The sequence below is a fragment of the Conger conger genome, chromosome 8, assembly GCF_963514075.1.
Source record: "Conger conger chromosome 8, fConCon1.1, whole genome shotgun sequence".
In the NCBI taxonomy this organism is placed as follows: Eukaryota; Metazoa; Chordata; class Actinopteri; order Anguilliformes; family Congridae; genus Conger; species Conger conger.
This window is the reverse complement of record NC_083767.1, coordinates 63,029,367-63,041,398: the sequence shown is the minus strand read 5'-3', so window position 1 is coordinate 63,041,398 and position 12,032 is coordinate 63,029,367. Positions and strand designations below refer to the sequence as shown.

At 42.6% G+C, this 12,032-nt stretch overlaps 1 protein-coding gene across 1 annotated transcript; it reads left to right on the top strand.

The window, feature by feature from the left end:
- The first annotated feature begins 540 nt into the window (after positions 1–540).
- Positions 541–3,089, top strand: LOC133135067 (uncharacterized). Its single transcript, XM_061251824.1, has 2 exons — positions 541–1,385; positions 1,839–3,089. The coding sequence occupies exons 1-2, from the start codon at positions 541–543 to the stop codon at positions 2,617–2,619; spliced, it is 1,626 nt and encodes a 541-aa protein (XP_061107808.1). The 3' UTR covers positions 2,620–3,089.
- The last annotated feature ends 8,943 nt before the right edge of the window (positions 3,090–12,032 follow it).

Genomic DNA, 12,032 nt, shown 5'->3' with positions numbered 1-12,032 from the left:
TATTTTTACGATTTAGCAAATCTGTGTGTAAAACACATGGTTAACACTCTCGTCACAATGTAGGTTAGCTACCGTGATACCGTGTGAAAATTCATAATAATTTAACTGAAAACAAGATAGTTAAAATATTTCAAGAAAAGGGTAGAAATTGTAGGCCTAGGCAAATTAAGTCCATCACGATGGCAAGGGTGGGCTCACAACAGCTGTGCAGTAGAGTGCTCACATTTGCCACCTGGTGATTTGCCATCGTCTCTGGTGATTACAGTGGGAACTATAGGCACAATTTAATGACAAGACAAACATCTAGTCTAACTCTAGTGTAATAACAGACTCAGTTGCTACTTTACTAGATACAGCTATAAAGTTGTATAGTTGGCCATGCATCCAGCAACCCCATTTCATAAACTAATTTCTTTTCACAAACAAGCTTTATACATACAACCAATGGTTAAGTCACAATGTGGTGGCCACACATACACAAGCATTGTATTAACAGGTTGGTAACAAACTGTTTTTTGTTTCTCTAGGAAGGAAAAAACTATGGAAACCTCAATTGTTAAAGTGACAAAAGGTCTCACTAAAGCAGCAGACTGCCGAGACGACACCAAACTCCTGATGCAGCCGTATGCCAACTGGGAGGAGTACCTGACACCAGCACCAATGTCCATAGCCATTTTGGGAGAGCTGATCTTCATCTCCTCCAAGACAGATTTTTCTGTTCGTAAAGGGGGCCCAGACGGTGGTTTCAAATATGCCAAATACCCTGACTCATTCCGTGCTTGCCTCATGCAAGTGTGCAATTCTGGGTGGCGTGCATTCAATGAGGCACACAAGAATATGGACCAGATTCGTCTCTACACCAACAGTGTACCAAACTACATCAAGACGGCAGTGAAGATACTTCTCCAGGATGATGACAACCTTGTGCAGGCCATGCTCCCAGACCAGCTGGATAACATTAAGAACATAGCTGATGACTGCCTGCAACTGGCTGAGTCAACAGAGGAAAGGTTCACTGAGGTCATTGAACTCATCCATGAGCTCCTTGAAAGTTGCACCAGTGCAAAACAGGTGTATGGGGCTGAACTGGAGGAAGTCAGAAAGAAGATTGACGAATCAGAACTAAGGCAAGCAGCTTCAGAGGAGGCCAACAAACGTGCCGAGCTGGCCTTCAATAACATGAGCAAGCAGCTGGAGGAGGCACAGGAGAGCTTCAAAACATCAATGGCCTCAATGCCAGATGGCTGGACAATTATGGGAATGGATTTTGCAGGAGCAATGGCTGACAGTGTCACATCAGTTTTTTCCGGGATTGCATCCATAATTACTGCCCCAGTGGCACTTCCTAAAAAGATATATAATGATATTGGGAAGACCATATCTTCGCAACTACTGCAAACAGAAAATGATCAAATCTCAGAAAACAATATTTATTCCAAATCAAATTATATCATGTCCTTAGTGGGCAGGCTTGATGGTTGTTTTGATGAAGGCGAAATCTATTGGTCTGAAATAGTTGATGACAAAACTAAGGTACCAAATACCAATTGGTTAAAGGACCAATTTCTGGAAATCAAAAAATCAATAAAAGAGGAAAGGCAATGCGGCGCAAAAAAAAAGGCTTTGGCATTGTGCACCTCGGCCATCACTATCTGCTGTAAACTGGAAAAACAAGCACCTAAAGCAGAGCGCAATGATGCCCAAACAGCAGAGATTATAGGGCTGATGAAAACTCTGAGGAAAGATGCGATGGTTTTTGATACCAAGAGCAAATCTGCGACGAATACCTCAGCATTCCCTGTAACACTACCACAAATATCTCAAACTCGAGAAAATAGTTCAGGCTCCAAGTCTGCAGGCCAGATGGCCTCAGATAATGCCCGCTTTCGAATAGAGCAGAGCAGAGCCCAGCTTGACAAAGTGAGGGACATATATGAGAAGTGTGCTGACAACATGGAGAAAAACAGGAAAGAGATGACTGAAATTCTTGTCACCATGAGAAACTGTAAAGTCAAAGAGATAGGCTTCTCCGAAACCATAAAAATTCTGTCTGAGGGTCTTCAAGCGATGGGAAAGGTGAAGGAGCAGTGGCAGAAGCTGGTGCGCTTCTTCCAGATGGTTTCCAACCTCATGAAAACCAGCCTGACCAAGTCCCTGGAAGATTTCGCTAAAACAGGTGAGAAGGCATCCAACACAACATTGAAATACTCTTCAAAAATGTTTTTGAAAGACATGATCTACAGCCAGGCTTTCTATGCGTCCAACATTGCCAGCCTGGTTAATATGATCGCAGGGACATACACTGAGGTGTCTGACAAGTATCTGATGGATCCAGTGAGCAGATTGAGCAAACTCATGTGTTTGGAGGTCGGAAACACAGAGTTCGACAGTGAGCGATTACAATTTGCAGATTCCTGTGAGGTAGCTGAAAAAGGAATAAGAAATCTTGTGATGAAAAATAAAGATAACTTTGAAAGGAAGACCATGCAAAGGCTGGAGAAAATCGAGAGTGGGCTGATGGCTGTGCTACCTCCAGAATCAGAAGAGAAGAAAAGGGAAATTCAGGAGGCAGTTGAAATCGCATCCAAGGAAGATGAGGAAGAAGATCAATACGCTTGAAGGTGCCATGGCAACCTGAACAACCTGAAGAGCAGCGAGCAAATAATATATCCACATGTCTTGACTCCTGATTTGGACATAGTCCTAATTCAACAGACAAATTACAGTTCTTAAATACAAATTGTGTATGATGTTTAAATCATGTCATCTTTTTGTCCCAGTTAGTTTGTGGTGTGCCAAATAAGAATAGAACAGTTTAAGGCATCACCTTAATGATTAAGTTTATTATTAGGAAAATTCTGCTCCATGGATCAGATACTTTTCATTTTAGTAATTTATTACTTTTAGTAATTCTGGCTTCTGCTGTAGTTTGTGAATGTTTATGCCCTATTCTTCTCCCTCACAGACAACTCATAATGGTTAAGCACATATAAAGCCCCAGCCAAGTTCAGTGGAATAGAATAAGTGTGGGTTTACTCAATACAATTCTGCACATAAACTACATTCACCTTTTTTGAAATAGGTTTCAAAATTAGTTTAGCCTCTCTGCACTTTGTGCAACTGATGTGTTTCAAAAGACATGTATTTCAAAAAATTTTTATTAATTGTATAAATGGCACTATCACATCAATAATAAATGCTTAATTTGATTTGAACTTAATGGACAGTCCTTTATTTTTTGTTCACTGCCTTGAACTGAGTTTCCCAAAGACAGTATATTCATCCCACCACCAGATGGCAAAGAATTAAATTGCATCATATACTTTATTGGCTTGACCTTATGTCCCAGTTAGCTAAAAGTTTTAGCTAAAAATTATGCATGCATCCAATTTCATTACCTGCACCGGAAAGGTTTTTCATACTTTTGTTAATGAAAGGGGTTTAAAACTGAAAGCTTGAATCTTCTAGTAAAGCAGGATTTACATCAGGACTCAGCGGACTGGAGTCTGTGCACATGGTGGAGTCAGAGGCAGTGTGCCAGTCCAGGACTCAACACTCACTGGGGCAGGAGCATCATGAGTCAGTCATATTTGCTCAAAACAAATATTTCCTCAAAGCAGAAACGTACCCACAATGCAACACATGAAGAACTTCAGAGATTGATTCATCTGAACATGGTAAAACGATGATGACCATGTTCACTGGAAGTATGTTCACACAAAGCCTCATATATATATGGTCTCACACAGTGTGCAACTGGAGGTTTTCCCACAAGTGGATTCTGAAGATTCATTTGGATTCCTCATGTCTGAAAAATGATCTGGATGAACTCTAATAATCCTAAATCCAGATTTATGTTAATTTATGTATCTTCACATGCCAGAAATGTGGGTGTCATCTTTGATTCTGACCTCTGATATAATATATAATACATGCACATAAACTATGTTGTCAAATGGAACTTCTTGCAGCTCAGAAAAATCACAAAAATTCAATAGTTTCTCTCCTTTCATGAAACAAGATCCAGTATCCAGTCTGAAGACTTATTACGAAGACGTAGCCTGCGCTGTTAATGTATTGCTATGTTCTCCGATGTTAGTTGTGCCGTTAGCCCGCTAGCTATTTTATCATCGATGGTGACATATTCGGCAGCTAGCGGTTTTTATATGCAAATTATACGTAATTTTAGAAATCATGCTCTTGCAGATCGTGACTCAAGCTTGTCCGGTATGTCTACTGCTTCGATTCGCACATTAAGCGTTGGGAGATGTAGCCTATTCTGAAAATGTAGTTCAGGTACGGGGACTTCCGGTTGAGCAATGTAGTGGAAGGACGCGTGGTTTTTCCACCAAATAATATTCTCGCTAAATAAATAAATAAATAACATAACAAAAAAACACAACCACTCCCCGGCCAAGTCAAGATACTACATACCTTTGCTACTTTTCCCCAAAAATTATAGCTATATACAGGAGGGTGGGGACGGGTAACCACTTCACACTTGGTGCAAGAAACTCTGTGAAGTTGTTTCTGCGCGGTGTGTGACAGATTAAATTCTGATGAGTCTATAAACTTGAACATGGTTAGAACTCTTAATGTCCTAATGAGCTATTATCCTAATGTCCTATTATCCTAATCCCCCGGAGGGGATAAGTTTTGTAAGGGGGATAGAAGAGGTCCTGGGTTCGAATCGATCGGTCGGTCGGGGCCTCTCTGTGGAGTTTGCATGTGGGTTTCCTCCCACAGTCCAAGGACATGCAGGTTAGGCTGATTGGAGAGTCTAAATTGCCTGTGGGTATGAGTGTTTGAGTGAATGGTGTGTGTACCCTGCGATGGACTGGTGACCGTTGTAGCGGACTGCCTTAAGAAAAAATGGCCCCGCTTATAACGGAGGGGACTGGCGGAGAACCAGGCGCGACTAAGGATGGTACCTTTTTAGCGGTCACGCTAACGTGGTCGCCACAAAATCCCGGGAGATAAGGGAACAGGGAGAAAACAATACAGAGGGAGACTTCTCCCGGAACAGGAAGGGGAACAGAAAATAACCCAGAGACAAACTCTGACCAAATCAGACGGTAAGCCCAAAACGGCTATAAGAAAATAAAAGTGACCCTTTAAAAACGGGGTGAACAACCCAACCAAAACAAGTGCTAGTGACGAGCACTGAAACCCCAGACCGGGGACTGTAGGGGAAAATTCGCAGAACAAAAGATCTCCCTCCTAAAAGCATAGTAAAACAATCACAAGTCAAAATCACCTCTATCAAAATCACTAAGGCTCCACCTTAGTGAGCAGGCTGGTTCCTCCAAAACTCTCGACGATGTGTGCTAAAAGTGTATCAATGTATCCATATTAAAGTATGATATGTACTGTTACGACTGTAAATAATGTGTTAATTTTGTACGGTGATCTCTCCTCCTATAGCCTGTTGGGTGTGTGAGAGAGAGAGAGTTAACAGGTGGAGAGGAGCGGCAGCTGGATTCCTGTGATTGGAGCACCTGACGAGACTGCTGGCTGCTGATTGGTCCAGGAGACTGCTTCCACCTATTTAAATAGCAGCTGACAGCCACTTCCTGCCCTTACCTCTGTTCCCACACAAGACCTGTGTGTTTCTGTAAAAAGTGGTTTCGCAGCTGACCTTTGTCAACTCAGTATGCAAGGTTGTAATGTTGGCAGTTGCAGCCCAATGTAAGTTGAGAACCCTTTTTCCTTTGTTTACAGTTTTCTCCTGTTTTGGCGTTAGGAGTTAGGTCAGAGGCCTGTTTTTTGTTTGACTTTTATTTTATGTTTATAGGGAAGTTTTTTAGGGCTAAGGTTCTAAGTACATTTTTGTTTGTTGTGTTGGGGTTGCTCAACTGGGAAAACTGAAGATAAATGGCTGCTTGTTTAATTATAAATCAGTTTAATGGTCTTACTTGGGAACAGTAGAGTTGGGGCCACACCACATGCTATGCCCAGGTTATCCTAGGCCTGGGACATAACATAAATTGGGGGCTCGTCCGTTCGTAGTTTTTTCCCATTGTCATTGTGTCAAGTGAGTTTTGTAATTTTTTCTCTACATGCCTGGCTGTCAGTTTTGTCTTTTTGTGGTGGTGGCAACATGTCATTTCAATTACTGGAGTTTTCCATTGATCCAACTGCAGAAATGTAGGAAAAAGGATTTAACCTTGGTTGCTCAATTCTATGATGTGCAAGTGCCCACACCAATTAAGAAGCAGGAGTTAAAAGAGCTTCTGATTGCAAAGCTGTGTGAAAGGGGTTTGTTTAAGCCTGCTCCCACAGGGGGAGATGAGGCTGGTGAGCCAACAGGTATTCCTGCCCCACTCCAAGAAAGTCCTCCGAGTAAACCTGCCATGACAACAGAGGAACTGACATTAACTCTGCGTATCAGGGAGGTGGAGGTGAGAACAGGAGTTGGAGGTGGAAGCCATGTTGTTAAAGGTAAAGGCTCTGGAGTTAGAGCACGGAGCCGCTACAGCTGCCAGTCCTGTAACCTCTCAGGCCACCGTTCATACACCCCATGACGGCTTTGATGTGAGTAGGCACATTGCGCTAGTCCCACCGTTCAGAGAGTCTGAGGTAGATTCATATTTCAATGCATTTGAACGTATAGCTGCTACTCTACATTGGCCAAAGAGTGTGTGGCCTCTGCTACTGCAGTGTAAATTGGTGGGAAAAGCTCAGGAGGTGTGTACCTCTCTGACAATTGAAGACAGTTTAAATTATGATATCGTGAAAGCCACTGTCCTCCGTGCTTACGAGCCAGTGCCCGAAGCATACAGGCAAAAATTTAGAAATTGTGAAAAAACTGTCAACCAGACCAATGTAGAGTTTGCGAGGGAGAAATGTGCGCTTTTTGACAAGTGGTGCAAGGCCAGTAAGGTGAACAATGCAGACGATCTGCGTGAGCTCCTTTTTGATGGAAGAATTTAAGAATCAGCTTCCTGAAAAAATAGAAATTTATCTAAATGAACAAAAAGTCACATCCCTTACTGACGCTGCTGTCCTGGCAGATGAGTTCACGTTAACGCACAAGACTGTTTTTTCTCCCCCAGTTCGTCGTGACCCAGTTTTTGCTGACCGGAAAGTAAAATCCCCCAAAGGTTTTCACCGTAACCCCACTGCTGCCGCCGCCGTGGGAACGCGTGAGTGTTTTTACCGTAACCCCACTGCTGCCGTCGCCGTGGGAACGCGTGAGTGTTTTTACCGCCATGAGCAGGGCCACCCCATCGCTGCTTGTCCAGTTCTTAAAAGAAGAGAGCAGTTCAAAAATGTCAACTTCGTCTCCAATCGGTTTCATTCAAACCAAACCGCACTCCACGGAGAGAGTGAATTTGACAGAGCCGGTAAAAGACGAAATTGATGAGGTTTTCTGACCATTTGTTTCGCAAGGCTTTGTTTCTCTGGAGGGGTGAGGAAAAGCCAGTCCCTATCACTATCCTGCGGGATACAGGCGCAAAACAATCACTAATTCGTGACGGCGTCCTTCCTTTTTCAGCCCAGTCCTACTGTGGCTCAGATGTTTTGGCGTGGGGAGTTAAATAAGCGTTGTGCGTGCGCCTTTGCATTTTGTTCAGTTGTAATCTCGATTCGTGTCAGGGAAATTCCAAGTTGCTGTGCGTCCTCAGTTACCGATAGCCGGTATTGATCTTCTCCTCGGAAATGATTTGGCCGGCGGAAAAGTTTTTCCCTCTCCCGAGGTAGTTGACCATCCGATTGTGGATGTGTGTGCCTCTGATTCCGCTGTGCCAAACTCGTCCCCTTTTCCTGTGTGTGCGGTAACCCGTGCTCAGGCACGAAAATTTGGAGATTTGGTGGATCTTAGTGACTCTTTTATGAGTACCTGCGATCCACCAAGCTCACTTTCAGTATGTGATGAAGATGTGCCTGTCTCTGTTGAGCTAAAGCCTGATGATGAAAGTCTGACAATTTCCGTAGATAGAGAACAGCTGATTAGAGCACAGAAAAGTGATCCTACATTGTCTGCTTGTGTATCTCTTGTGAAAAACCCGACATGTGATAAGTCTGTGTCTTACTTTGTTGATGAGGGTGTTCTGATGCGCCGCTGGTCTCCTAGCTCTGGTTTTACGCATGAGTCCGTGTGCCAAATTTTACTGCCACAGCCGTTCCGTTCCCAAGTCCTGAGTTTAGCACATGATCATAACCTGTCCGGCCATTTAGGAATCAGAAAAACCTACACTTGTGTCCTCCGGTACTTATTCTGGCCTGGGACATAACAGTACACTGTATAGTTTCAAACGGGGGGGGGGGGCATCTCGAACTGTGTAGTCAAGGACAGTGGGCAGAGTAAGATATGCCTGTACAGCTGGTTTCTCTGGGACTCTCGATGAATTATGCCAGAAGTGTATCTATATGCAAGTGACTTATAATCAATATATCACATGTACGCTGTTTGTTATCAAATCAAATGAACCTAGAACATTAATTATAGCTGAGCTTATGAAAACGCAAGAAACCACAGTGAAAACTGTTGAAATGAGAGCAAAGAATGCAACGTACATTTACTCACTTAGAAGAGAATATTAATCAAATGTTTAGTATGTCTGTATATTAGAAAAGAATATTAGAAGAGAATATTATTCAAATGTTTAGTATGTCTGTATAATGATTTACTGCTCATAAGATCGTGATAGAAAAGTGACCCATATGTGGAAAAATACAGAGTGACGAGTATGCTCAGAAAAAACCATGGATGACGTGTGTGTTAGCAGGCAGTTCGCGAGGGCGGGGGCGCCCTGAACTTTATAGAGATTTGGCAGAGCATGATTGAACTTTGTATACAGTTGTATACAGTTGGCAGACCATGAAGACTTTGGCCAATTTGCCACAATGATGTTTGCACCTGTTGGGGGGAGGAGTTGTGGGAGGAGTTAAGATAAGAACAGTGTGGGTGATTTGCCACAATGAGGTTTGAGGAGGAGTTGGAGGAGGAGTAACTCCTACAATGAGTGTAAAAATGACATTTCGAGGTCCATGTTTTTGGTCCAGCTTTATGCACTTGTGCTAAATAAAGTCTGATTTTCCTGAAGAGCTTGCTGCCGTGGTGTCTTTTCCCTCCTGAAGATTTCTTTTTCGACAAATTGGAGATTTGGACTCTGTCGTTTCCTACACACGACTTCAAGACACAGCTCAGAAAAAAAAGAAAAGAAATCCAAACCAGCACCTGACTCACACACACTGGGTCTACCGCGTGCTTACCAGCTTGGTGCAAGAGCGAATAGTTGACACCAAAGCCCCGACAGACTGCCAGCGAGGGCTACAAATACCCAAAGGAGGTTTCTGTAGCTGTTGGTTCACTTACGGCTTATTGTATGGTGCTTCTTCATCCGTGTTTATTTGTTAACATGCAAATTTAAACTACCAGATAACTGAACATAGCTTTCCACTATGCGGTATCTACATAAAAATAAATAAAGCAATATATTATCATTAGGCTATTTATCCATTGAATATTGAAAGTGAAAATATCCTGCTTTCAGCGAAAGATTTACGATGTCAATCTTACAACCACGATTGTCCCGCGCCATATAAAATGCATTGGCAAAGTTTATTGTTACATAAAAATATATGAAATCGTATAGAGACCCATATTGGCATAGATTATCATTAGACACACATTGTTTTACCTCCCTGGGGCGACATGGCTCAGGCAGTAAGAGCAGTCGTCTTGTAGTCGGAGGGTTGCCCGTTCGATCCCCACCTGGGCTGTGTCGAAGTGATACCTAACCACCAAATGCTCCTGACAAGCTGGTCGGCGCCTTGCATGGCAGCCAATCGCCTTTGGTGTGTGTGTATGTATGCATGGGTGAATAAGAAGCATCAATTGTACAGTGCTTTGGATAAAGGCACGATATAAATGCCAACCATTTACCTCCCCACCAGATCTAATCACTTGACCCCCTCACCTCAACATCATGGTAGGCTATAGAAGTGGTGTGACATGTGGCTGATTTGTTTTTTGCCTCGCATTTAATGTCAGATGTGAACTGTGTTTCCCTGTCGGAAGGAGCTAATTTGTTCATTCTAATAGCGTTAGGCTTCGTTGCTATCGTTTATTTACAGCTTTATTAGAAGATTTGAAGCATGGCCCCCTAATCACTTGGTTTGAGCCTTTTGTCACCTCCTGGCTCTCTGCAAGTGTAGCATGGTTAGCTCAGCTAGTTCGCTAGTAAGCATGGTGAAGTGCAGTGAAAGTGAAGGCTGGTAGCAGGTTATCGTGATAACACTCCCCGATGACGTAACCCTCAAATTCAAAAGAACATTGTTGCCCTTGGCTAGAGGCGAGTTCGTCTTTAGCTGACTGGTAACGCGTTCGTTCAACAAATATTTGGACAAAGTGAGAGGCCGGGGTTCAAATGCCACCTCGGACTCAGGCAATTTCTCACCTGTTAGACAAGGACAGGGGAAATGTAGCGATAGGCTATTGTTGTCACCCAATGGTGAGATTCCAGATAACATCTCCTATGATGTGCCAATGCGTTCCTCCAGCCCAAAATAATCGCGATAGGTTTAGCAAACTAGCTAGCTCAGTAACATAAATACAGATACATTTCATAAAAATACATTAAAGAAAAATGGCTACCGAAGTACTAATATGTATACAAAATTCTATTAAACGGCTGCCTTGCTGACATCACTGTGGGAAGGAACGTGCCAAATGTGAAACCATTTTCTTTTTACCTGTTGCATAGTGCGTGTTAGGCTACTTGCGAAAGAGTTTACAACAGCTAGGCTATTTTGCCAGACTTTAGTCTTCCACAGCTCTGACAATTCACTGCTTACACTACGGAAATAAAATACACCGATCAGCCACCCACCTGCTTAAACCAGTTTTTCATTATTAAAAATGCTTTAAATGCTATAGCTAGCCTACACTTGTCTATAAACACTTAATATTTCATGATATGATGTGCGTACTTATATATGCAGATAATCACAAGTGAAATGCTTTCAAAAGTTTAATTTTTAAATGAAAATGGAAGTATCGTAAGTGTATTGGGAGGGCGGTTGTGTGTGCACTGTTTTGTTATTTAAATATTTTGGTCCGTACTGGTGTTCACGATGACGTGTATGCTCCAGGGCCTGTAGAATTTGGTAGTTCGTGCTGTAACTGTGATGTTTGGTAGTGTGTGCTGTAACTGTGTGATGTTTCGTAGTTTGTGCTGTAACTGTGTGGTGTTTGGTTGTGTGTGCTGTAACTGTGTGATGTTTGGTAGTGTGTGCTGTAACTGTGTGATGTTTGGTAGTGTGTGCTGTAACTGTGATGTTTGGTAGTTTGTGCTGGAACTGTGTGATGTTTGGTAGTGTGTGCTGTAACTGTGTGATGTTTGGTAGTTTGTGCTGTAACTGTGTGATGTTTGGTAGTGTGTGCTGTAACTGTGTGATGTTTGGTAGTTTGTGCTGTAACTGTGTGATGTTTGGTAGTTTGTGCTGTAACTGTGTGATGTTTGGTAGTTTGTGCTGTAACTGTGTGATGTTTGGTAGTGTGGTTCTGCAGTGACCGTGGCTACAATCTGCGCTCTGCCTGGACACCTTAAGCAAGGTAAGCATAGCAAGCCAATTTGCAACGATGCCCCGTAGATCAATTTACAGCTCATTACTTAGCTGGCTACCATTATCCCAGCTTGCTAAATTAATCAAAGCACAGGCAATTAATTGAAGTTCAGCTACATAGCCTGTTACTTAAAAGAAAATGACAGTCAACTTCTAATTTAGGTTTATTTTGCTGTAGTGCTCAATTTCTCGCAATATGCAAAGTGTCTTCCTTTTATTTTGGAGGCTCACTCATCTTTATTGATGCTATAACTCTTGATGGCAGCAGCAGGATGAATTTAGAAGTCTACAAAAACATTGTCTGCCAACTTACAGAGAAATGCATCCAAACTAATTGGGAGGAACTACATCATGTGTCGTGTCTAGGGAACAAATTTGTTGAAAAACAACTTCACGAGGGAAAAGACACCACGGCAGCAAGCTCTTCAGGAAAATCAGACTTTATTAGCGCAAGTACA

Excerpts from the sequence above, each read along its gene's own strand:
- LOC133135067 (XM_061251824.1), top strand. The coding sequence starts at position 541 with ATGGAAACCTCAATTGTTAAAGTGACAAAAGGTCTCACTAAAGCAGCA. Across the intron at positions 1,386-1,838 it reads ATTGGGAAGACCATATCTTC|TTCAGGCTCCAAGTCTGCAG; the intron begins GCAACTACTGCA and ends TCGAGAAAATAG.